Source organism: Microcaecilia unicolor, chromosome 2, assembly GCF_901765095.1.
Source record: "Microcaecilia unicolor chromosome 2, aMicUni1.1, whole genome shotgun sequence".
NCBI classification, from domain to species: Eukaryota; Metazoa; Chordata; class Amphibia; order Gymnophiona; family Siphonopidae; genus Microcaecilia; species Microcaecilia unicolor.
The window spans coordinates 460511157-460538145 of NC_044032.1; the positions used below are offsets into that span (position 1 = coordinate 460511157).

The 26989-nt window shown below is 43.8% G+C and overlaps 1 protein-coding gene across 1 annotated transcript in view; it reads left to right on the forward strand.

Moving 5' to 3' along the window:
• HSPA12B (heat shock protein family A (Hsp70) member 12B) overlaps nucleotides 1–26989 on the forward strand; it is a 230372-nt gene that overhangs the window by 117319 nt on the left and 86064 nt on the right. Inside the window, exon 8 of the mRNA XM_030190980.1 lies at nucleotides 6868–7039. Within this exon, the coding sequence (XP_030046840.1) occupies nucleotides 6868–7039 (172 nt within the window). The remainder of the gene's footprint in view (nucleotides 1–6867; nucleotides 7040–26989) is intronic.

The following is a 26989-nucleotide window of genomic DNA, read 5'->3' on the forward strand; positions in this document are numbered from 1 at the left end:
TTGATCTTGTTGGTGATTTCGTTTAGATTTTGTTTGAACTGTATGTAAATCGTGACATCATCTGCGTATATGTAGGGGTTAAGGTTTTGATTGGCTAGAAGTTTGGCTAAAGGTATCATCATTAGGTTGGTGAGTTGGTGAGAGAGGGGATCCTTGGGGAACTCCACATTCAGGTATCCATGGGGGTGATATGTCCGCGTTTGTTGTTACTTGGTATGATCTTGTGGTCAGGAATCCTTTGAGCCATTTGAGAACTGTGCCTCCTATTCCGAAGTATTCTAGTATATGTAATAGTATTTCATGACTAACCATGTCGAAGGAGCTGGACATGTCAAATTGTAGGAGGAGTATGTTGTTACCAGTTGCAATTGCTTGTTTGAATGAATTCATTGCGGACACTAGTACAGTTTCGGTGCTGTGATCTGACCGAAATCCTGATTGAGAGTCATGTAGAATTGAGTGTTTATTTAGGTATTCAATGAGTTGTTTCATCACTATGCCCTCCATGAGTTTGGTTATGAGCGGAATCGATGCTACTGGGCGATAATTGGTTAAGTCCATTGTGCTTTTCTTAGCATCTTTTGGCAGCGGAGTGAGTAAGATGTTCCCTTTATCCATGGGAAAGAGACCATTTTGAAGCCTGTGGTTTACATGATTTGTGAGTTCTTTTTTGAATTGTTTGGGGGCGGATCTTATTAGGCTAGTAATGCACATGTCTAATTTGCATTGTGACTTGGCGTATTTTCCGAGCCATTGTGAGATTTCATCTAACGATAGCGTACCAAAGTTGGTCCATGATCGATCTGCTGGGCATTCCCCGGGTTTTGGGTCTAGACATTCAAGGATGTTTGTGTACTCAGTACTGTTGGTAGGTATCTTGAGTCAGAGCTTTATAATTTTTTCCTTGATGTAGTTCACGAGATTGGTTGTGGATGGAGTGTCTGTATTATTAGAAGTAACCGATGTAGTATTTAGGAGTTTGTTTACGAGTGAGAAGAGTCTGTGTGTATCCTTGTAGTCTGGTCCTATTTTGGTTTTGTAGTACGTTCTTTTAGTTTATCTGATAGTGTATTTGTATTTTCTTTGTAGCTGTTTCCATTCTTTGAGTGAGTGTTCGTCTTTTTTCTTGCGCCATGCTCTTTCTAATCTTCTGACCTGTGTTTTTAGTTCTTTCAGTTCTTCATTAAACCATGGTATTGAGTTTTTTCTATGTGAGGTTCTGGTTTGAAGTGGTGCTATGTTGTCTAGTACTGTTCTGCATCTGTTGTCCCATTCTTGGAGAAATTGGGGCGAGTCTGTAGGTGTTGTCCATTCGTTGGTATAGAATTGTTGCCAGAATGTTAGTGGGTCTATTTTGCCTCTTGTAGTATAGGTTTTTTTCTCTTGCTTTTGTTGTGCCTTTTTTGTTCTCCAGCGGAGGGAAAGGTTTGCTTTGTAGTGATCGGACCATGGCGCGGCTGTCCATTTTGTATCTATAAGTGTGAGAGTAGGTTCTGATGAGAATTTGTGGGTGATAATATCTAGTGTGTGTCCTTTGTTATGGGTGGGTTGCATATTTGGCCAGTGGAGCTCCCATAGTTGGAGGAAGTCCTTACATTCACATACATTGCTTGAGTTAGTGTCTTCAAGGTGAAGATTGATATCTCCTGCTATGAGAAGGTTCTGGGTGGAAACGCAGGTATTCAATGTGAAATCCATAAAGTGTGTTTGTGAATCTTGCCAATTGCCTGGGGGTCTGTAGAATAGTATTAGGTTTAGGTGTTCACATAGGTTGGGGTGGTTGATTTTGACTGAGGCTATTTCAAGTTGAGGGAGCATAGATTCTGCTGTTGTTGTGACTGTGAATTGAGATTTATAGATTATTGCTATGCCTCCTCCTCTTTTTCCTTCTCTTGTCCAGTGGGTAATTTTGTATCCTGGAGGACAGAGCTCTAAAATATATTTACAATATAATGGGGTGTCTGATCTACTGGTTTGCCTAGGGCCCACCAAAGGGTTAATCCTGCCTTGCCCATAGTATACAGAGCTCATTGTTTTGTATGGTGGATTTTATTCATCTTGGTTTTCATAAAGATGAATATTTTCTATGGATACTACTTGATATTAGTACTGCCTTTGATACTTTGAATCAGTTCTTTTGACTTGACTGGTAGCAATAGGGTTTGTAGGCACTAGGCTAGAATGGTTTCGGTCTTATTTGACAAGGAGAATACATAAGTATGTTTTAGCTGACTGCTCTACAAATTGTCTTCCTACTGTTATTCGTCTGCCTCAAGGCTCCTGTTTATCAGCTATATTGTTTAAGATATATATGTATAGATAGATATAGATAGATATTAACCATAGGTATGAAAGATGAAGAAATATGGTCTTTAAAAAGACCTTTGTCAAACAACCTGTGGATTCTGTGTCAGGTTAATGACCATTTGATTGTTTTACACAATTTATGTAAAGATTCGTGAAGCAGGCTAATTGCCGAAACACAGTACTGTGTCAAGTCTTCACCAATAAACTGTTTTACCATCAATTGAAGTTTCCTCATCCATTTCTGCTTAGCCTGGTCTATTTCCCACTCCTTTGTTTCTGTACTAGCATTCTAAACATTTATAAGGTAAATAGAGTGCTCCAAATAAATGTTTTTGATACAAAATTTTAGCGGGAATTTAAGCCTGTAAATTTGGGATGATAAGCTCCTTAGGACTTAGCCTCTCTGCAGAGTTATGATGTCAGCTGTCACTCTGAGTGTGGCTTGTAGTTTTCATTAGCTGCGATCCATGTTTTTGGAGGATATTTTGCTGGGTGGTAAAATACGGTCTTTCATTATTTAAATTATAGAAACATGATGACAGATAAGGGCAAAATGGTCCATCCAGTCTGCCCATCCTCAGCAACAACTACCTCCTCCTTTCCCTAAGAGATTCATTGTAACTGTCCCATGCTTTCTTAAATTCAGACACAGTCCTTGTCTTCACCACCTCCACCGGGAAACTATTGCACAAATCTACCACCCTTTCCATAAAAAAAAGTGTTTCCTTAGATCACTCCTGAGCCTATAACCTCTTAACTTCATTCTATGCCATCTCATTATATTCTGGCTTGGATTCTGTAGGTTTAGCAGTTAAACACTCACATGCTTCCTGGGAAGGCTTGGCAACCCAACATCTTCTAAAACAGTTAGCCACATCAGCACCCTCAGCATGCTGTTTCCCTTGATAAAAGGTCTTAAATTAATCAAAAAATATTTGTACTATGGCCTCTGTATCTTTAATCTTTTAACTGATTCGATTAAGTATATATGGGGTTCAATGTGATATTCTGTTTGGGTTAGGCTTTCCTATTGATTCTTGGTGTTCTAGTAATGGTATTGTTTTATTTATTCACATTACTTACTAACCCGCAAAATCCAACATGTTCTTGGCAGTGTACAATAAAAACATACATAATTCCATCATACATACAAACAAAACGTATATAACATAACAACTATAATGGTAACAATAATCATCATCATAATAACTAAGACATACCTATCTTCATTGACCTCAAAACTAAAATCAATTCAATACACCATAAGCCTGCTGGTATAAAAAAAAGTCTTAGGTGCCTTCTTAAAAACAATCAAGCTTGACATTGATCTTAAATACTCTAGGAGAACATTTCACAAGGAAGGGCCTACTTCTCTAAATATTGCTCTGTGATATTCTTCTAGCCTGACTTCACATTTTATATTGTTTTATCATAATGTAAACTGCTTTGTACTATAGTTTAAACCAATAGTTCCCAAACCTGGTCCTGGAGGCACCCCAGCCAGTCAGGTTTTTGGGATATCCAAAATGAATATTCATGAGAGAGATTTACATGCACTTCCTCCACTGCATGCAAATCTCTCTCATGAATATTCATTTTGAATATCCCGAAAACCTGACTGGATAGGGTGCCTCCAGGACCAGGTTTTGGAACCACTGGTTTAAGCGGTATATTCAACTTAATAAACATAAACTTAGGAGTCTTTACTACTACTACTACTACTATTTAGCATTTCTATAGCGCTACAAGGCATACACAGCGCTGCACATAGGGAGCCTTGGGGGGCTGGGCCCCTAAAATTAGCTGGTTTGGCTGGCAGTAGTCTCTAAGGTCTGCCAGCAGAAGCTTTCCTGCCCTACTTCTTGTGAAACTGGCCATTTTACTGCTGCTGTTGAAAGTGGCTTTAGCACTTGGGGAAGGGCATTCACACTATGGCCACTCTTTCCAGCACCTTTGTAAAAGGATCCCATAATGTATTACATGTAACATATTAAAAAATATTAAACTAAGATTAAACCTGCAAGACGTTTTTCTGTTTATTCAAAATATGTAACAAAACTGGCATACCACAGTATAGGCTACTGCATGCCATGCTATCTGGTATGTTACAGCCATAGAAAATACAAGACTTAAATGGTTTTGGAATTAAAAGCGGCCTGGACTTAGCTGATTTGGGGAAGGAAATCTTATCTTAACTTGACTGCAGGTGAATGACAAATATACTTTTCATCTCATTACACTGGGAGATAACAGTATCTTTAGTCCATTCAAAACTATTACTCATTTTTTGCTGAAAGTGGATTTAAAAGGTTTTTAAAAAATAAGCCCTTCATATATAACCTGAGTAGAGGCTTTAGAAAGGATAATTAAAACATAGAGCAAGATCTGCATATGTAAAATACCCCTTTGTTCATTGTTAAGCGTTGACACCTTTCAATAGGGAATTAAATAGAAAATCACAGCTAAAATCCCTCATGTAGAGTAATTTTTGCTATAAGAAGCATCAGACCATTGGATTTATATAGCATTTTATGTACATCATTATTAAACAAGATTGGAACATACTCAAGTCATTAAAAATGCTGTAGCTCCATAAAATGTAGAACTAGTTGAACAAAGAAAATCTCATTATTCCAACACCTCAAATTAATGGCCTGTGGTGAACCTGGTGTGTTATGTATTCCCTCTCAGGTCCCAGCCTTAAAGCATACAATCTGACTCACAGACCTGCTGACAGGCAGATCAAGAAGAGAGTCAAAACTTACTGGGACATCAGATAGGTTGTGACAGGATTTGCCACCATAGTAAAAGCAAAACTACACAGGTAATTTTGCTTTCATTATTAACAAAGGAAAAATTACCCATAAAAAATGTGCACCCTTTCTTGTGCAAGAATTTTCTTTTAAGTACGACTATGTGTGTAATTTTGTTTGCTGAAAACTGCATACATAGCACCCTCCCCTTGACCTGAGCCTACCCAATAAACATAGATGACAGAGAGGCAATAATTAAAGAGCCTAATTCCATGAGTAAAGTAGCTTTTTACCTGTAGAGAAGGCTTTCATTATTACACTATCTAGACTAAAAAGTGTGAGATGAACTTTATTCTTCTCAAGGAATCTAATTTTCTATAGTGAGCTAACAAAATTGTAACATGTAAATTCATAGGGGTTGTAAAATGCAATAAAAAGGCCCATTTTCCTACGGCACTTATTTTCAAAGCATATGGACATCTCAAAAGGCTGAAATGGATGTCCATATGGTTGAAATGTCTAAGTATCAATTTTATCATAGTCTCCTTTTCGAAAGTTAAATGATAATGTATTTGGATTTGCTATGAGTACTTACTCCAGAGCTTATATCAAATCTGATCATGTTGTGATCACTGTTATCAAGCCTCCCCAGCACCATTAGCTCCTGCACCAGATCATATGCTCCATTAAGGACCAGGTCTAGAATTGTTCCCCCTCTTGTTGGTTCCAGAACCAGCTGCTCCATAAAGCAGTTCTTGATTTCATCAAGGAATTTTACCTCCCTAACCTACCCTGATGTTACATTTACCCAGTTAATATAGGGGTAATTGAAATCACCCATTATTATTGTGTTCCCCAGTTTGTTAGCCTCCCTAATTTCTAATAACATTTCTACATCTGTCTGTCCATCCTGGCCAGGTGAATGGTAGTACATTCCTATCACTATCCTTTTCTCCTTCACACATGGAATTTCTATCCATAGGTATTCCAAGATATGTTTTGTGTCCTGCAGAAGTTTTAGTCTATTCGATTCAAGGCCCTCCTTAACATATAATGCTACCCCTCCACCAATTCGGCCCACCCTATCACTGCAATATAATTTGTACTCTGGTATTACTTGGTTATCTTCCTTCCATCAGGTCTCAGAGATGCCTATTACATCTATCTTTTCATTTAGTTCAATATATTCTAACCCTCCCATCTTATTTCTTCGACTTCTGTGCAGCCCAAAAACATTCTTCTTGTGTCATTTGTTTATGGGAACTTTAATTTTGCTTGTTTGGACTTTTCTTCAGTTTTTTTCATTACAGGAGCAATATTGTTGGTAGTGCAGCCTGTTTTGGAAAGAGTGTATTTAGTGTTCGCAAAGTGTATGCTGTGTTTTGGAAGTCAGCACGCTCTTTTGAAAGAGGGTGACTTCTTTTCTGATAGTGTGAGCTTGTGCAGGGCATAACCACAGCAAGGTGGCAAGCTACCCTTCTCCCTTCGCCACCTGCAAAACAGCAGACCTAACCTAAAAGGATAGGACCAGCATATCCATATATTCAGCTCTGCTACTTATACAGATAACAATATTGAATATACAGGAAGCACATTGGGCTGCCCTTGAAAAGATTCATGATAAAAATATTTTGTCCTTAGTTTTTTGTACTTGTTTGAGATTCTGTGCTCATTACTGCCCCCAGCAGGGCTACAAGAAATTGCAGCTTGAACAGTATAGGATACATTGGTGCACAGAACACATCAACCCACAGTCTTTGAAAACCTTGCTCTTTCAAACTTTTATTTGTCTTCCTTTGTTTTCCAGGCTGGTTTAGTTTCCTCTGAAAACCCAGAGCAGTTGTTGATTGCCCTAGAGCCAGAGGCTGCCTCCATCTACTGTCGAAAGCTCCGCCTCCATCAACTGATTGACTTGAGTTGTAAACCACTTGCCAATGGTTTCACAACAGAAAAACCCATTGACTCCAGCTTCAGGCAGGGTGAGAACACTGCATGTTGAGTAATGCAGATTATGTACAGAAAGATTGTCCTAAATGAAAGACACACTTACTAAACTGCATTAGCTGTGGGAATGCAGGAATTACCATGTTCTAACAAAATAGACCTGCACTAACACTGGCTGCAGGGGTTCCCAAACCTGATCCTGGAGGCACCTCAGCCAGTCAGGTTTTTGGGATATCCGCAATGAATGTTCATGAGAGAGATTTGCATGCTGTGGAGGACTGGGTTTGGGAACCAGCACATTACCGCAATACATTAATTGTTAGTGCATGATTATTCCCATGTTCTATTTATTTATTTATTTGCTGCATTTGTATCCCACATTTTCCCACTTCTTTGCAGGCTCAATGTGGCTTACATTATGCCATAATGGCGATCACCATTTCCGGAATGAGAAGTACAAAATATTATTGCAAAAATATTATTACAGAAAATATAAATTAAATTAGAAGTAAATACAGTGGTGGAAATAAGTATTTGATCCCTTGCTGATTTTGTAAGTTTGCCCACTGACAAAGACATGAGCAGCCCATAATTGAAGGGTAGGTTATTGGTAACAGTGAGAGATAGCACATCACAAATTAAATCCGGAAAATCACATTGTGGAAAGTATATGAATTTATTTGCATTCTGCAGAGGGAAATAAGTATTTGATCCCCCACCAACCAGTAAGAGATCTGGCCCCTACAGACCAGGTAGATGCTCCAAATCAACTCGTTACCTGCATGACAGACAGCTGTCGGCAATGGTCACCTGTATGAAAGACACCTGTCCACAGACTCAGTGAATCAGTCAGACTCTAACCTCTACAAAATGGCCAAGAGCAAGGAGCTGTCTAAGGATGTCAGGGACAAGATCATACACCTGCACAAGGCTGGAATGGGCTACAAAACCATCAGTAAGACGCTGGGCGAGAAGGAGACAACTGTTGGTGCCATAGTAAGAAAATGGAAGAAGTACAAAATGACTGTCAATCGACAAAGATCTGGGGCTCCACGCAAAATCTCACCTCGTGGGGTATCCTTGATCATGAGGAAGGTTAGAAATCAGCCTACAACTACAAGGGGGGAACTTGTCAATGATCTCAAGGCAGCTGGGACCACTGTCACCACGAAAACCATTGGTAACACATTACGACATAACGGATTGCAATCCTGCAGTGCCCGCAAGGTCCCCCTGCTCCGGAAGGCACATGTGACGGCCCGTCTGAAGTTTGCCAGTGAACACCTGGATGATGCCGAGAGTGATTGGGAGAAGGTGCTGTGGTCAGATGAGACAAAAATTGAGCTCTTTGGCATGAACTCAACTCGCCGTGTTTGGAGGAAGAGAAATGCTGCCTATGACCCAAAGAACACCGTCCCCACTGTCAAGCATGGAGGTGGAAATGTTATGTTTTGGGGGTGTTTCTCTGCTAAGGGCACAGGACTACTTCACCGCATCAATGGGAGAATGGATGGGGCCATGTACCGTACAATTCTGAGTGACAACCTCCTTCCCTCCGCCAGGGCCTTAAAAATGGGTCGTGGCTGGGTCTTTCAGCACGACAATGACCCAAAACATACAGCCAAGGCAACAAAGGAGTGGCTCAGGAAGAAGCACATTAGGGTCATGGAGTGGCCTAGCCAGTCACCAGACCTTAATCCCATTGAAAACTTATGGAGGGAGCTGAAGCTGCGAGTTGCCAAGCGACAGCCCAGAACTCTTAATGATTTAGAGATGATCTGCAAAGAGGAGTGGACCAAAATTCCTCCTGACATGTGTGCAAACCTCATCATCAACTACAGAAGACGTCTGACCGCTGTGCTTGCCAACAAGGGTTTTGCCACCAAGTATTAGGTCTTGTTTGCCAGAGGGATTAAATACTTATTTCCCTCTGCAGAACGCAAATAAATTCATATACTTTCCACAATGTGATTTTCCGGATTTAATTTGTGATGTGCTATCTCTCACTGTTACCAATAACCTACCCTTCAATTATGGGCTGCTCATGTCTTTATCAGTGGGCAAACTTACAAAATCAGCAAGGGATCAAATACTTATTTCCACCACTGTAGATGTACAATTCATTTCAGGTATTTGAGATCAAGGGTAATGTATAACGTTCAGTAATGACAATGTGATTAAAGTAACCAAGTAAAAGAATTCAATGCTAACTTGTTCTGGTAAAGTTATAGTGTCAGGTCATTTATGAAGGATCCTTTTGATAAGTCTCTTTGAACAGGTTAGTCTTTACTAATTTCCGGAAGGCTGTCAGATCGTGCGTTGTTTTTATGGCATTCGGTAGTGCATTCCATAGTTGCGTGCAGATGTAGGAGAAGCTAGTTGCATATATTGATTTATATTTAAGTCCTTTGCAATTGGGGTAATGGAGGTTCAAGAATGTGCATGATGAACTTTTTGTGTTCCTTGCTGGTAGGTCTATGAGGTCTGACATATATGTTAAAAAGCTAACAAAGAAATCAGCAGTTTGGAGCATGAAATAGGTGGAGACTGCACCATGCAGTTAATTAGAGGTTCTCTAGTTGCCATGAACTAGTTATGATGATTATCACATGATACCTGCCCAAGCTTACTGCCCTTTAGGACTAGATTCAGTAAATAGCATACAATTTGGGCGCCGAAAAAAGATGCTCGGAGTACTGTTCTATAAACGGCACTCTGAGTTGGGTACCGTATCTAGAATAGCCCGTAGCACTGGGATCTGTTCCCAACTTTGGGTGTGAGGATTTGCACCAACTGAAACCTGGTGTAAATCCTTGAGCATAAATTAGGCACCAAATTCTATAATACTGTGCGCATCTTTAGTGAACGCCCCTGACCCACCCATGCCCCTCCCATAGCCATGCCCCCTTTTCAATTGTGCACTAAAAGATTTTCACGCACAACTTTATAGAATAGCACTTGGCAAGATGCACATGCAAATCCAATTTGTTGCCAATGTCAGTAATTGATTGTTAGTAACTTATTTATTTATTTATTTATTTATTGCATTTGTATCCCACATTTTCCCACCTCTTTGCAGGCTCAATGTGGCTTATAATATATCATGAGTAATGGAAGTATATAAGAAAATAGACATTTAGTATTGCAAAAAAGATCTTGGGTAAACATGATAATGATAAAGCATGATGATAGTATAACAGCAAATATCGTAAGGCAGTTCTGGATAAATATGTAGGAGTTCACATTTGTTGATCTTTGTGGTATGCCTTGTTAAAGAGATGGGTCTTCAGTAGTTTGCGGAAGTTAGTTAGTTCATAGATCGGTTTTAAGCTGCGCGGCAGCGCATTCCAGAATTGTGTGCTCAAGTAGGAAAAGGTTGATGCATGCGCTAGTTTATACTTTAGACCTTTGCAGTTGGGGAAGTGAAGATTAAGCAATGTGCGGGATGTTTTTTTAGCATTCCTGGGTGGTAAGTCTTTCAAGTCTGACATGTAGGCTGGAGCATCTCCATGAATGATTTTGTGAACTAGGGTACATATTTTGAACGTGATGCATTCTTTGAGTGGGAGCCAGTGTAGCTTTTCTCGTAGGGGTTTAGCACTTTCATATTTGTTTTGCCGAATATGAGTCTGGCTGCAGTGTTCTGGCGACCCTCAGGGGGAGGAATGCTGGCTTCGGCCTAACCCCTGGTAAGCCTTTCCTCAGCTGAGAGGTGCCCACCTCTACCACTGGCTGCCTTTCAGGTGCTGTGGAGGACTGCAGCTCATCTGCATATCCTTACAGCCTTCTCCAGGGTGACACCCAGGTCCACCCCGATCCACTCAGGGCCTCCGCTCTAGGTGCCCAGTGCTCCCACCAGGTGCTGTGGAGGACTTGCAGCCCTTCTGCATTTCCTCACAGCTGTATCCGGGGTGACTCCAGTTCCACCCCGATCTTCCCAGGGCTTTCTCTCCAAGTGCACAGAGTTTCTAGGTGCTTTTTGGCTAGGATCAGGCGACCCTCAGGGGGAGGAATGCTGGCTTCGGCCTAAGCCCTGGTAAGCCTTTCCTCAGCTGAGAGGTGCCCACCTCTACCACCGGCTGCCTTTCAGGTGCTGTGGAGGATTTGCAGCTCATCTGCATATCCTTACAGCCTTCTCCGGGGTGACACCCAGGTCCACCCCAATCCACTCAGGGCCTCCGCTCTAGGTGCCGCGCGCGGGGCATTTTTCTCTTTGTATCTAATCTTTTTCCAGTTGCTAAAGTACCTTAATCGTTTATGGCCCCTATTCACATTCTCTTCCTAGCTCTGTCCCTTCCTAATCTTTTCCCTCACCCCCTACCTCTCTCCGCTACAGGAACTCACTTCCCATCCATTGACTTCATCACCTCACCTTCTCTCCTACCCTCTTCCTCCCTCTTGGCTTTTAATCTCCGTCTCTTTCTTCCCTCCATTTTGCCTTCCCCATTCCACCTAAATACCTCTCGCCTTCGACGCCTTCGTGGCCACACCTCTCCTACTCTCCTCCGCTCTCTTTTACTCCTTCTCTTACTCTCAGCTGGTGACATCAATCCCAATCCTGGCCCTCCTCACCAACTATTATCCAAACTCTACAGATCTCACCGTGACCTCTCTAACCTCATCTCTATTCCTCTACTCCCCTCCTCTTCTCTGCCCTTCTCTTGCGCCCTATGGAATGCCCGCTCTATCTGTAACAAACTCCCCTATATCCAGGACCTCTTTATCTCGCGTCACCTCCATCTGCTCGCCATAACAGAAACCTGGCTCTGCCCTGATGACTCTGCTTCAGTCGCAGCCCTGTGCCATGGCGGTTATCTATTTTCACATACTCCTCGTCCTGCTGGCCGTGGGGGCGGTGTTGGACTACTTCTCTCTCCCTCCTCCAGATTTCAACCCCTTCTTCCACCTCAATCTCACTGTTTTTCCTCCTTTGAAGTCCACTCTATCCGCCTTTTCTCTCCTCTGCCTCTTCGAATAGCGGTCATTTATAGTCCCCCTGATAAGTCCCTTTCATCCTTTCTCAGTGACTTTGACGCCTGGCTTGCCTTCTTTCATGATCCTTCCTCCCCCTCTCTCATCCTTGGTGACTTTAATATTCCTGCTAATGATCCTTCCAACTCTTATATTTCCAAGTTACTCGCTTTAACGTCGTCCTTTAATCTCCAACTATGCTCCACCTCCCCCACTCATCAAAATGGTCACTGTCTTGATCTCATCTTCTCCTCCAACTGTTCACCTTCTAGTTTCCTTGCCTCTGATCATCCCTCCTCTGATCACCATCTTATAACTTTCACACTTAAATCTCCTCCCTCCCAGTCCCGTCCTATCCTATCTAATTTATCTAGGAATCTTCACGATATTGACCCTTCATCTCTATCCTCCCATGTTTCAAACCTCCTCTCTACTGTGGCACCATCCACGTCTGTCAACGAGGCTGTTTCTTCTTACAACAATACTCTATCCTCTGCCTTAGACACTCTTGCACCTTTGATGACCCGCCCTGTAAGGTGTACAAAACCCCAACCTTGGCTGACTTCTAATATCCGCTACCTACGTTCCTGTACCCGCTCCGCCGAACGCCTCTGGCGGAAATCTCGGGCCCTTGCTGATTTCTTACACTTTAAGTTCATGCTGACCTCCTTCCAATCTGCTCTTTTACGTGCCAAACAGGATTATTATATCCAACTAACCAACTCTCTTGGCTCTAATCCTCGACTTCTCTTCACCACATTGAACTCTCTCCTCAAGGTGCCCCCTCCCCCAACTCCCCCTTCATTATCTCCTCAGACCCTTGCTGAATTCTTTCACAACAAGGTTCAAAAGATAAACCTTGCTTTCTCTACCTCACCAGCTCTCCCTCCACTAGTCCGTTCCCCTCTCTCTCCTTCCCCTCATTCCCTTTCCTCCTTTCCTGAAGTAACTATTGAGGAAACTACACTTCTCCTTTCTTCCTCAAAATGTACCACCTATTCCTCTGATCCCATTCCCACCCACCTTCTTAATGCCATCTCTCCTACTCTTATTCCTTTTATCTGTCACATTCTCAACCTCTCACTTTCCACTGCGACTGTCCCTGCTGCCTTTAAACATGCTGTGGTCACACCTCTCCTTAAGAAGCCTTCACTTGACCCTACTTGTCCCTCTAATTACCAATCCATCTCCCTCCTTCCTTTTCTCTCCAAATTACTTGAGCGTGCTGTTCACCGCCGCTGCCTTGATTTTCTCTCCTCACATGCTATTCTTGACCCATTACAATCTGGTTTTCGCCCTCTCCACTCAACCGAAACTGCGCTTACTAAAGTCTCCAATGACCTATTACTGGCTAAATCCAGAGGTCAATATTCCATCCTCATTCTTCTTGATCTTTCCGCTGCTTTTGACACTGTCGATCACAGCATACTTCTCGATACCCTGTCCTCACTTGGATTCCAGGGCTCTGTCCTTTCCTGGTTCTCTTCCTACCTCTCCCTCCGCACCTTTAGTGTTCACTCTGGTGGATCCTCTTCTACTTCTATCCCTCTGCCTGTCGGCGTACCTCAGGGTTCTGTTCTTGGTCCCCTCTTCTTTTCTATCTACACTTCTTCCCTTGGTTCATTAATCTCATCCCATGGCTTTTCCTACCATCTCTATGCTGATGACTCCCAAATCTACCTTTCTACCCCTGATATCTCACCTTGCATCCAAACCAAAGTTTCAGCGTGCTTGTCTGACATTGCTGCCTGGATGTCTCAATGCCACCTGAAATTAAATATGACCAAAACCGAGCTTCTCATTCCCCCCCCCCCCCCCCCAAACCCCGCTCCCCCCGTTTTCTATTTCTGTTGATGGCTCTCTCATTCTCCCTGTCTCCTCAGCTCGAAACCTTGGGGTCATCTTTGACTCTTCTCTCTCCTTCTCTGCTCATATCCAGCAGACCGCCAAGACCTGTCGTTTCTTTCTTTACAACATCCGTAAAATCCGCCCCTTTCTTTTCGAGCACTCTACCAAAACCCTCATCCACACCCTTGTCACCTCTCGTTTAGACTACTGCAATCTGCTTCTTGCTGGCCTCCCACTTAGTCACCTCTCCCCTCTCCAGTCGGTTCAAAACTCTGCTGCCCGTCTCATCTTCCGCCAGGGTCGCTTTACTCATACTACCCCTCTCCTCAAGACCCTTGACTGGCTCCCTATCCGTTTTCGCATCCTGTTCAAACTTCTTCTACTAACCTATAAATGTATTCACTCTGCTGCTCCCCAGTATCTCTCCACACTCGTCCTTCCCTACACCCCTTCCCGTGCACTCCGCTCCATGGATAAATCCTTCTTATCTGTTCCCTTCTCCACTATTGCCAACTCCAGACTTCGCGCCTTCTGTCTCACTGCACCCTACGCCTGGAATAAACTTCCTGAGCCCCTACATCTTGCCCCATCCTTGGCCACCTTTAAATCTAGACTGAAAGCCCACCTCTTTAACATTGCTTTTGACTCGTAACCACTTGTAACCACTCGCCTCCACCTACCCTCCTCTCTTCCTTCCCGTTCACATTAATTGATTTGATTTGCTTACTTTATTTATTTTTTGTCTATTAGATTGTAAGCTCTTTGAGCAGGGACTGTCTTTCTTCTATGTTTGTGCAGCGCTGCGTATGCCTTGTAGCGCTATAGAAATGCTAAATAGTAGTAGTAGTAGTACTGTCTGAAGTTTCTTGATTATTTGCTCTTTGCAGCCAGCATAGAGTGTGTTGCAATAGTCTAGATGGCTGAGTACCATTGATTGTACCAGGTTACGGAAGACGGTCCTTGGGAAGAAAGGTCTTATTCTTTTTAATTTCCACATTGCGTGGAACATCTTCTTGGTTGTATTTTTCGCGTGATTTTCAAGTGTTAGGCAATTTCGGACACCCTAAAAATTCTTGGAGTTACCATTGATCGTCAGATCAATGGTAACTCCAAGAATTTTTAGGGTGTCCGAAATTGGAAGATTCAGTTTTGGTGTGTTAATGGTGGTGAATTTGTTCGTGTTATATTGAGAGGTGAGTATTAGGCATTGGGTTTTTTCTGCATTGAGTTTCAGCTGAAGTGCATCCGCCCATGAATGCATGATATGTAGGCTCTGGTTGATATCATTGGAAATTTCCTTTCAATCTTGTTTGAATGGGATGTAGATCGTTACGTCGTCTGCGTATATGTATGGGTTGAGGTTTTGGTTTGATAGTAGTTTGGCCAAGGGTATCATCATCAAGTTGAATAAGGTCAGCGAGAGGGGGGATCCCTGTGGAACTCCACATTTAGGTATCCATGTGGCTGATGTAGTCAAATTAGATGTCACTTGGTATGATCGTGTGGTTAGGAACCCTTTGAACCAATTGAGAACGTTGCCTCCAATTCCGAAGTACTCTAGGATATGTAATAGTATTCCGTGATCAACCATGTCGAAGGCGCTGAACATGTCAAATTGTAGGAGTAGTACGTTCTTGCCAGTTGCAATCAATTTTTTGAATTTAGTCATGAGAGTAACTAGTACTGTTTCAGTACTGTGGTTAGACCGAAATCCTGACTGGGAGTCGTGTAGTATTGTTTATATAGTTTGTGAGTTGTGTGGTCACCATTCCTTCCGTTAGTTTAGTTATTAAGGGAATGGATGCTACTGGTCTATAGTTGGTTAGTTCACTGGCACTTTTCTTTGCGTCTTTGGGTATGGGGGTGAGTAGAATATTTCCTTTCTCCTTTGGGAAGAGTCCATTTTGTAACATATAGTTCAAATGGTTCATTAGGTCTGTTATGAATTGTTGAGGGGCAGATGTCATAAGGTTGTTTGGGCATATGTCTAATTTGCAATGAAATTTGGTGAATCTTTTGTGCGTGTGGGAGATGAGATCCTCCGATAGTATCTCGAAGTTGGTTATCTGTGTGACCTCAAACAAACGCTGTTGTGTATCACAATGGAAAATGTCTCTATCACAAATGTTTATTCTGGCGAAAACTGCTGCATGCCAAAAAATACACAAGAAGCTCTCTAAAATGCACTTCTCATTACGAACAGCTTGTTTGTGTATTTCTTGGCGTACAGCGATTTTTGCCAGAATAAACATTTGCGACAGAGACATTTTCCATTGTGATTCACAATGGCGTTGTTTGAAGTCATGACCTTTTGGAGACTCCTGAGACAGGCTAGATAGGCCAAAACACGGCCATGCAGAGTCTTGGTGGTTGGATAATAAACTTCTAGAACTTTTGGAACATCGTCTGTGTATCATTAGAGTCACCTTCGCTGTTTCCTGTGTATCTTCACGTCTGCAAAGGCTTTGGTTCTTCTGTTTATGCTTAGGCATTTGGCGGTTAGCATGCTGCATTTACCACATGCTAACTGCCTAAATCAGAGTTAACATGGGTCCACTTACCACCTCCTAAATAGGAGGCACTAAGAGAGAAATTCGTAAAAGGACACCTATAGTTAGACGCTGGGATAGAATGCACTAAGTGCAAATTCTATATTGGTAATTTTGCATTCAGTTGTTGTTAAAGATTACTAGGGTATGTCTGCATTTTCGTTCTCAATTTTAGGTACAAGCATTTGTACTAGCTCGATGGATGTTGTAAATACTCATATCTAGCAGTGGGCATGAGGTGGATAAATGCTAGTATTCTATAAATTGTGCCTATTACTGCTAGGCATGCCCCTCACAAGTCCACACTCCCTCACAGTTGCGTGTGCAATGTATAGAATACCGGGACTAATGGCAGTTAGCACTTCATTGCTAATTAGTGCCAGATAGTGCCAGTCAACACTGATTCTAGCCAATAATTGATTGCTAACACCAGTTAGCAGGTAATTATCAAATTACTAGTGGAACCCAGCCCGTTTCCTCAACAATGAAATGGGCCCTAGAAAGGCTCTCTTGTAAGCAATTTTTTTTGTCTCTCCCCTGCCCTCCCTCCCCTCCATGTCCAGCAATTCTTCCCTTCCCTCCCCTCCATGTCCAGCGATTCTCCTCTTCCCTGCCCTCCCATCCAAGTCCCGCGATTCTCTTCTCTCCTGTCCTCTCCTCCCATCCCATCCATGTCCATCGATTCTGCTCTGCCCTACCCTTGATGTGCCGCGATTCTCTCTTCCTTTGTACCTCATTGTTTTTTGTCTGGCCGGCTTCCCTTCTGTTGGTAACATCCTGACGTCAGCTCACCTCCAGCATTCCCTTCCCTCTCACTGTTCTGCCCTCTGACATCATTACATTTTGACAGGAGGGCGGGGCAGTGAGAGGGAATGGAACGCTGGAGGCTGGCTGACGTCATGAGATGTTACGAACCCAGGCAGCCAGACATCGATGGAACGTTGGAGTTGCAAATTATTATATAGGAAGTTACATGTGCAACTGACACTATTCTATAACTTATGGGGGCAGCATTGCGCACTTAAGGCCCTGTTTACTAAGGTGTGCAAACGTTTTTAGCGTGTGCTAAAAATTAGCGCTTGCTAACCATGTAGACACTCATAGGAATATTATGGGCATCTACATGGTTAGCGCACACTAATGCTTAGCATGTGCTAAAAACACTTACGCATCTTTAGCGTGGCTTAGTAAACAGAGTCCTAAGTGTAAAATTATAGAATTGGGGATAAGGGCTTCTGTGCTAACCCGGAGCAGGTAGCATGTGTTAATCTAAATGTTAAATCAGTCACAAACAGAAGGAAAAAATCTCCACGGAGAGGATGCACCAGGCAGAAAACAGTAGAGAAACAAAAAGGAAAGCCTCTGACAGATGGCGTCCAAAAAACTTCTTTATTTCGATAAACTTCAAGAGCAATAAAGGAGACCTGACATGACTTGTGTTTCGGCTCTACTGGTCTGCATCAGGCCAGCGTGTCAAGTGTTTTCTTGTTAGAAATTACCAAGTTGAGACTTTTTCCGATGATCATTCTGGGAATATGTATAATATGGCAAATTCCTAGACCCCTGATGCAGGCCAGTAGGGCCAAAACACGAATCGTGTTGGGGCTCCTTTATTGCTCTTGAAGTTTACCAAATCTAAATGTTAATGCGCAATCTGCAGTAAAATATAGTGGGAATACCTCAATAGGGGCTCTGCCTCCCAATCTCAGAAGCTTAGCCAAGATTGGGAGGCAGAGCCGGTGGGGGGAGGCGGGGCTGGTGGTTGGGAGGCGGGGCTAGTGCTGGGCAGACTTATACGGTCTGTGCCCTGACAATGGCAGATGCAAATCAAGGTACGGTATACACAAAAAGTAGCACACGTGAAATTATCTTGTTGGGCAGACTGGATGGACCGTGCAGGTCTTTTTCTGCCATCATCTACTATGTTACTATGTTAGGTGTTGCATTAAACTTATAGCTACTGTGCAGTAAAATCCCACGTTAAGCCACGGTAACTGCAAATTTTACCGTGCTGTAGTAGAAGGGCCCCTTAATGTGCTGCCTGGTTTGACTAGTATAGTTTTGTGCAATAGAACAGGTGATGCTATCATCATTGTCAAAGTAACTTGACATGGCCAGTATGTATTTCAGTGGAATATAGACTTGAAACTGCATAGACTTTAGCAGGTGCTGAAAGACATTGACAAATTGTGCCATTTTTTAAGACTTAAATCCAGTTGCACACAATTTGTGAAACCCAAGAATCAAAGGCCCCACCAGCTAGTCCAGGAGGGAAGGCTGCAATGCCCGTCAAAGACAAAAAGGGAGTCACCCTGCAATCACAGGCAAGCATCCTCCCCACCTTTTTCCAAACAGTCCATAGAGGGGCAAAAAACAAAGATCGAGCAGGATATGGCCCCAGGTTCAGTGTGTTAGCATGCAATAAAGTGCTGTGGGCTACTCAACCCACATCTGTGCATGCAAAATTAGGCACACTCACTCATAGGCGCCCACGCATAAGATGCTAGCCACAACTATCACTTTCCCCTCTCTCTCTCTCTCTCTCTCTCTCTCAGTGCCAATGTTGAAGGGCACTTGTCTTCCAGGGTCAGCAGCAGGCTGCAGCAGTAAGCAATGTGAAGACCGTGGGACCAGTTTCCTGCACGCATTGCTACTAGCTCCAACAGTGACACCTCCTCTGATGCAGGCTTTCTGCATTGGAAGGGTGAGACAGGAAGAGGTAGTGATGACCTGCACAAGAAACTGGCCCCGCAGTCTTCACATTAGATTTATAGCTGACAGTTCTGGCCTGCTGCCGATCAAGGAAATCTGCGGAGGGTGAGTGGGAGAGGGGAGGGGGGAAAAGAGAGAAAGCTGTGAGTGATGCTGGCTTGGGGGGAGGGTCCTTCTACTAAGGTGTGCCGAAAAATGGCCTGCGCTGGTGTAGACGTGTGTATTGGACGCATGCAGGTCCATTTTTCAGAGTGCCTGCAAAAAAGGCTTTTTTTTGCCAAAAATGGACGTGTGGCAAAATAAAAATTGGTGCACGTCCATTTTGGGCCTGAGACCTTACTGCCACCCATTGACCTAGTGGTAAAGTCTCACACGTTAACCGGGCGGTAATGGTCCACGCACGTACAATGCTGATTACCGCCTGGTTAGTGTCGTGCACTGGAAAATTTCAGGCGCGCTTAGTGGGTGCACGTAAAAAATGAAATTACCGCCCAGGCCACACGGTAGCCGGTTGGTAGTTCAAAATTGACGCGCATAGGACGTGGGTACGTGCCTACATGGTTTAGTTAAAGGGCCCCTGAATGATCTGCAGTAATCTGGATTATTTCATTTTCCCAAGTGCTATCTTTTCCTCGGAAGGCTCTTGTTGTATAACTCCTGGAAGTTAGTGCTAATTGCCCTTAAAGGTGACTTTTGTAGGGTTTTGATTCACAGTGTGCTTGGTAATGGATTTTGGACTTAGCTCACGTTTTTCTCAGTAGTAGGTCAAGGTGCGTTAGATTCAGGTACATGAAGTATTTTACTGTCTTTGGAGGGCTAAGTTTGTACCTAAGACAATGGAAAGTTAAGTGATTTGTCCAAGTTGTAGTAGGATTTGAACCCTGGCTTACCTGGTTCTCACCCTGCTACTTTAACCAGTAGGTATAGCTAACTCAGATAATACATATTCTAAACGTTTGGTAGCTCAATAATAAACTAGAGGCCAGCAGATCTTAAATCTAGTGGTCATTTGGGAACCTACCAAAAACAGTGCTAGGTAAATCAATTTATGGTTGCCAGAAACAGGATTTCTGTTACAGTGCTGCTGAACACCACTGTTTACATGACCAACTGGAAGATGTTGCACAGGGGTGGGGGTGGGGGTGGGGGGGGGGGGGGGCTAGGGCTAACCGAAAACCAAGTGTTAAAGTACCTGCACATAATACTGCAAATCCTATTCTGTTTAATATGTTGTATTGTTTTGGTGCATTGTTTTGATTTTTTTTGGCACATAATTCTCTGGAGTGTATTCAGTGTGAATATTACTATCAGTAACAGAGGTACTGGTAGGGGATGGGGATGGGGGTGGGAGAGAGGAAGCGACACAGTGGAAGGGTCCTTCCCTGCTGTGTTCAAAAGTGGCCCGCTGTCCATTTACTGTTGACGTAGGTGTCCCCACGCCCCAAAGATTTTAACTTGCCCCACCCTAGCCCAGCCCTGCCCATCTTTAGCCTCCCCAAACATCTGAGTCACTGACCACCTATGCACTCACACCAAGTCAACGGCAGGCATAACTGGGCACTTGTAGCATAGCTACAGGTGGGCCTTGGTGCGCACAGGTCCACCCATTCTTGTCTCAGGCCCACCCTGTCTGGCCCCCAAAATAGTTCAGCAGCAGCCACCTCGCTCTCCTTTCTCCATCTCCTCCCAGATCTGGCATTTGCCCCTCCCCCCCCCAGAGGGAGTTGCTGGGCCGCAGGCAGGAGCATATGCCAGATCAGGGGTGGAGGAGAAGGAGAGAGATGCAGGACAAAGGGGGAGGGGTGGTTTTGGAAGTTCCACCCATCTTAACTCTGATGGGCCCACCCAAAATGACAGATCTGGCTACACCCCTGCTGGGCATGCCTAAGTGTTACATGGCATGTGCATGACTTACAATATTCTGTAAGTTAGGAGACATGCCCATGTCCTTCTTATGCTCCTCCTATGTGTACGTCCCATGTGCTGTTGCACGATGCATTTATGCACTATTTTATAGAATAACGCTTTGTGCACATATGAGGGTAAGTTCCAATTATCTCTGCACTTACACGTGAGTGGCATGCATAACTACCTGTGTACAGTTATAGAACTGCCTTAGACTTTAAGCCCTCATGGAAAGAGAAATACCTCAGCATCTGTAGGTAACCAATTTGAAAAAGTGTGTAATCAAATCTAGAATCCAAGTACAGTGCTTTTGTAGCCTCGGGGAATTATTATACTACATAAGCTAGGAGGAGTCAGGAAAAATAGCGAAGGGTGCACCTGACCACTCGCTCACAAGAACTGAATAGCAAAAGGAAGGCCTTGCAAGAGAACTGTTAAAAAGGAGATTTAATTACTCAGTGTTGATTTTTTTTTTTTACAGCAGCCATATTTGTATTCATCTTTGTCCAGTCACAAAGGAAGACTCTTGATACAGGTTCCATATCAGCAAAGCCATCATGCTTGAAGCCTTAGAAACAATGACTGGTCAGCAGCCTGTTTATTTTGAAAGAAACATTTCTCCAAACCCTTCAAAAACAGGGAAGGGTGTCTCTCTTACAAATTTCAACAAAGCGAAGGAGTAGAACGGCCCTTTGGGAAATTAGTCATGGAAACAGCCCTGTTTCCTGAGCTTCCTTTGGCAAGGTCCATGGGTTCCCATATAAAAGTAGTCATTTTTGTTCTTGAAAGTTCAGTATACTTTGGATTACAGCCACAGCAGAGGAGCTGTTTACTCACTGTAAATAGTACATCAGTTCTTATTTCAGCAACACAGTACTTATAATATAAATCAAAAGGTCTTTGCCTTCAGTTAATATTATTTTTCTTTTTGTGACTACATGGGACTGGAGAGTATTTTATATGTAACTTCCTGAGCTGGTATAAAGTTGCTGCTGCAGACGTTCCCCAAGAGCAAAACCGAGAAGAGAGAATTAGGGTCAATCTGTTTCTCAGTTTGATGTGGTACCTCTAGTCCTGAGGCTGTAAGTATAAACAAACACTAAAAATGCCAGAATGCCAAAGGAACTGGAAATGAACAAATGGAATGAACCTAGATGAAAATGTCAGTGCTGTCCCATGTGTGTGACTTGTCGGGCCTGCTGGAAGGCACACGCTTCCTGCAAGTTCAAAACCCAGCTTCAAACCTTTTGTGTTGTAATAAAATTAATTAAGCATGCAAGCAGCTATATTATAGCTAAATCAGTAGTAAGCAGTGAAGAAGAAAGCCAAATTAGAGTACTCATTCATCAAATTGTCCAGTTTGGATCAGAGATCCAGTGGGCAGGAGGAAGGAGTTGTGGTTTGGTAACCAGAGTTTTCAGCTATAGGTCAGAAACATTTCTGGGACGTGAATTCAACTACCGTTTCCCCCTGCTGCTCACTGGATACAGTGCTTTACAGGGTTGCCCAGTTTAGTGTGGTTGCTGGGTTAGTTCAGAAAAAGAGAAGGAAAAATAAGGTGATAGGTATTTTTATTAGACTAGCTTAGTACATTTTTTGACAAGTTATTGAAGACCAGAACTTTCTTCCTCAGGTCAGAACAGTAGAAGCAAAACATGACAATATCAGAATATATAAGTGAAACAAAAATATTCCAATGACAGTCTGAAGGGGAAAGGTGGGGCTACTCCTGCTTTTCCTTAAATATAGTTAAAATGTTCAGAGCTGGATTACAATTGACTTCAGGTTTTCAACTTCGGTCAGTCAGGTCTTTTTTTTTTACCATAACACGTTTCATTCTATCATTCTCTCACTTTTTACCACCAGATTTGACTATTGCAATAACATCTACTTAAGAGCCATTAAATCAGCCATTTAAAAAATGCAGATGTTGCAAAATACAGCTATTCACCTTCTGTGTAATCTCTGTAGATCTCATCATGTTTCTCAAGCCCTAAAGCAATATCACTGGCTTCCAGTTGAATATTGTATAAAGTTTAAACTTCTATTAGCTTTTAAAGCGTTCCATTTAGGTGCCCCACCTTACCTTTCTTCACTCACCATTCCCTATTCCCCAGCTCGTGTTCTCAGATCTATAAATGATCATAGGATGGTTCTCCCCGGCCCTTGCCTTACTCAATTAGAAACTGTGTGCTCTATTTAATGGCTCCTGATTTATGGAATTCATTGCATGTACAGATTTGAGGTGAGCTGTCCCTTAAGCGTTTCAAAATAGCTTTGAAAACATGGCTTTTTCAACGGGCTTTCAATGCCCGAATTAGGTTGGGAAGGTTTTGATGTTTGGCAGCACTGCTTGGAGATCCTAGCTGTGGTTCCTATCTATAGAATGAATGGCTCATTTCTATTGAATAATGTAGTTCTTTTTCTATTTAAAGCTTTGTTTTGTAAACCGCTATGCCCTGCTTTGCCGGTTAATAGCGGTATAGCAAATATTAATTAATTAATTAAACCTGTTGGAAATGTGGTCAATTCACTGGTAAACTACTGCATATGTTATTTGAATGCCCCAAAGTTCAGACATTTTGGCAAGAAGTTTGGAAAATGAAAAGGCATTTTTCCCCTACTATGTCCACCCCTCCCTTACCACTAGTCATTTTTTGGTCCACACTATCGTAGCTCCAAATGTCCCTGTCATTGGGGAAGCTTTTTGATATCCTTATATTAATGCCCTGCAACAGATTCTAGGAGGTTAGAAGAGTTCTGGTGATCTAAATGCCATGTTCTTGCATACAATGTTATTATATAACCGATGTGAAAGGTGATCTGCATTAAAATTGAACCATTTACAACACGTAGAGAAGGTTTGGCAGCCTGTTGAACACTTCCTGAAAGCACCTCCTATATGATGTGTATTTATTGTCTAGTCTATTTTCTGCCTACACTCCCGGGTTTTAAATTATTTTCTTCTTCTTTGTGACCTAAGATGATCCATCTTGCCAATTTTATTTCTTATTGTTACCTATTAAGATCATTTAAGGGAATCCATATACTGTAAACTGATCCCCAGTTTTCTATTTTTATGTTTTCTATTTCTGTGTTTTTTGGTTGTACTAGGAAAAAAGGCCCATTTCTGAACGCAATGAAATGGGCGCTAACAAGGTTGTCTGAGTGAGTGTAGTGTGTCCTGTGCCGTGGTGTCCCCTTGTGTCCAGATCGAGCAATGTGTTGTCTCCCCCTGGTCTCCCCTCCATGTGTGTCTGTATGTTTCCTTTCACCCATATAGAGTGTGCCCCTCCTTGTCTGTGTGCCCTGTGAGTTGTAGGCCCTCCTCCCTGTCCCCTGTGAGTTGTAGGCCCTCCTCCCTGTCCCCTGTGAGTTGTAGGCGTTCCCTCCCTCCCTTTCTTTCCCTCTGCCTTTGATTTCCAGGGTCCCTCCCTCCCTCTCCCTCTGTGTCTTGTGATTTGCAGGCCCCCTCCCTCCGTCCCTCCGAGAACAGCACCCCCTTACCCCCCCCCCCCCCCCAAGGTCGGTGGTAGCTCACTCCCCCCCCAGCCCGAGGTCAGCACTCAGCACAATCTATATAAATAATTCTCACCTCCAACATTCACCACTCAGCCCCCGAGGTCAACGGAGCCAGCGCTTTAAAGTTATGTGAGCTGAGAGCAAGAGAAGCACAATACAGCAGCGTCGCGTTCAGCTTTCCCCTTCTCTGTGAGCGAAACAGGAAATGAGGGCGGGACGCAGAGAGAGAAGGGGAAAGTTGAACGCGATGCTGCTGTACTGTGCTTCTCTTGCTGTCAGCTCGCATAACTTTAAAGCGCTGGCTCCGTGGACCTCGGGGGGTGAGTAGCGGCATACGGGGGGGGGGGGGAGAAGCAAGTGAGCAATGGCTCTTGCTGATGGTCGCAGAAGTTTTAAGCGCTGCCTCCGTGGACCTCGGGGGGGTGAGTGGCGTCCTCCAGGGGGGGGGGATGCGAGTGAGCGACGGCCGTGGGGGGACTTGGGAGGGGGGAGTGAGAGAGTAGCGGGTGCAGTGGCGAGTGGGAGGGAGTGGATAGAGAGAATGGTGTGGACCATTGAGTGGGGGTGCAGGTGAGAGAGGGTGGACGGTGAGTGCAGGCAGGCAGCCGCAGCGGGGAGTTGGTTCCTCCGTGGCTCCGCCCTCGACGTCATGACGTTTGACGCGAGGACAGGGCAGACAGTCATGGTGCCAGCTCGATCTACACCATGACGGAAGTTGGAGGGGAAAAATGTGGCTTCATTAGAACGTTGGGGTTGAGAATTATGTGCGGAAGGGGCGTGGCTGAGGGTGGGTCCATGAGTGAGGGTGAGTGGTGGTGACAGCCTAGGAGGGTGAGTGGTCCTGACAGCCTACCCTAGGAACAGTACATTCAGTGCTTCACTGAACGTTGGAGGCGAGAATTATTTATATAGATTTGGAATTTTCTGTTTGAAAATAATAAAGATATTGAACTAAAAAAAAAAAAAGGAATACCAGGTTCTATGACCTCATCAGGTGTTATAAGCATTCTGAAGAAAGCATAAAGCAGCTCTGAGGAGTACAGTAGGAATTTCCCTGTGCCTTGAGAGCTCAGAATTTCAAATAAAAGAGTTGTAGGGGGATATGAATCTGGGTGCCCTGAATTACAGTCCACTGCACTGACCACTAGGCTGCCCCTCTGCTCTGCAAGGGCATCTGTGTGGTCATTTCTGTAAAAATGCTGCTAGACAGATGTCCCTGGATTTTCAGCAGGGCCGCCGAGAGGGGGCGACAGGGGGGACAAAATTCCCCAGGCCTGGGCCTCCAGGGGGGACCCGGCGCCGGAGTCCCACCCCGCCCTCCGTCATCAGGACCTCGCGCCTCCTGGGGCCCCGCGGCGCTTCCTGGTGCTCCCTCCCTCGTTGCGACGCTCTCAGCTTCATTTTTTCCAGCCGCCCTGCATTTAAAAAGTTGCAGCGGCGGCAAAAACGCAGGCTCGCCTCTTCTTTAAGCCCTTCCCCTTCTCTTTCAGCGTGCACTGATGCAATTTGCAGTTTCCACGAAGGCGGCACAGTGCACGCTGAAAGAGAAGGGGAAGGGCTTAAAGAAGAGGCGAGCCTGCGTTTTCGCCGCCGCTGCAACTTTTTAAATGCAGGGCGGCTGGAAGGGAGGGAGGGCTGTCCCTCATTGTCTTTATTTGTGGGTAGCATTTTTATTTATTCTCACTTATATTTTCAAACGTGCCGGCTTGTGCAGCATAGGAATGTACACAGAGGAAGTATAATAACGGAACAACTTTTTGTATTAATTTGTCATTTGGAGGGGCTGTTTATAGGGACTCCTTAGCACGTGTTGTATTCATGCAGACATTTTTTTTTCCTCCTGGTAAAGGGTCACTAAAACAGACATCATTTATGAAAATCAGGTGCTCAACACTTAGAGTTTTTATCTGCTTATTTATGACAATTATGTGGTGGAAACCGGAGGGCACAGCTGGGGCTGGGAACTGAAACTCGGGGGAGGGGGGTGAAAAGGGGGGTAAGTTGGGGCAAGTCGCTGGACATGGAGGAGAAGGGAGGGAGGACAGGGAGCAAAGGAGAATCACTGGGGATGAGTAGAGAGGGCAGGGGAGTGAGGAGAGTTGCGATGGATGGAGGGGAGGGTAGGAGAAATGCTGGACATGGAAGTGAGGGAAGACAGGAAGGAGATGCACATGGATGGAGGGAAGAGGAGAAATTTTTGATATGGATGGAGGAGAGGGAAGAGAGAGGAAGGAGATGCATCCTGACGGAGATGAGGGAAAGGGAAAAGAGGAGAAAAACTGCACATGGCTGGAGAAAATAGGCAAAAGCTGGATCCACTCCATACCTCCTCCAGTCAAGTCCGCAGAGGACCCAGGTTTTACCTGTGGATGTAGGGCAAGAAATGAAGAAGAAAGGAGGAAAGTAAAGAAATAAATGGAAAGGAAACCCTGGAAGTGGAGTTAAGGGAGCAGATAGAGAGCAACAGAATCAGAGACT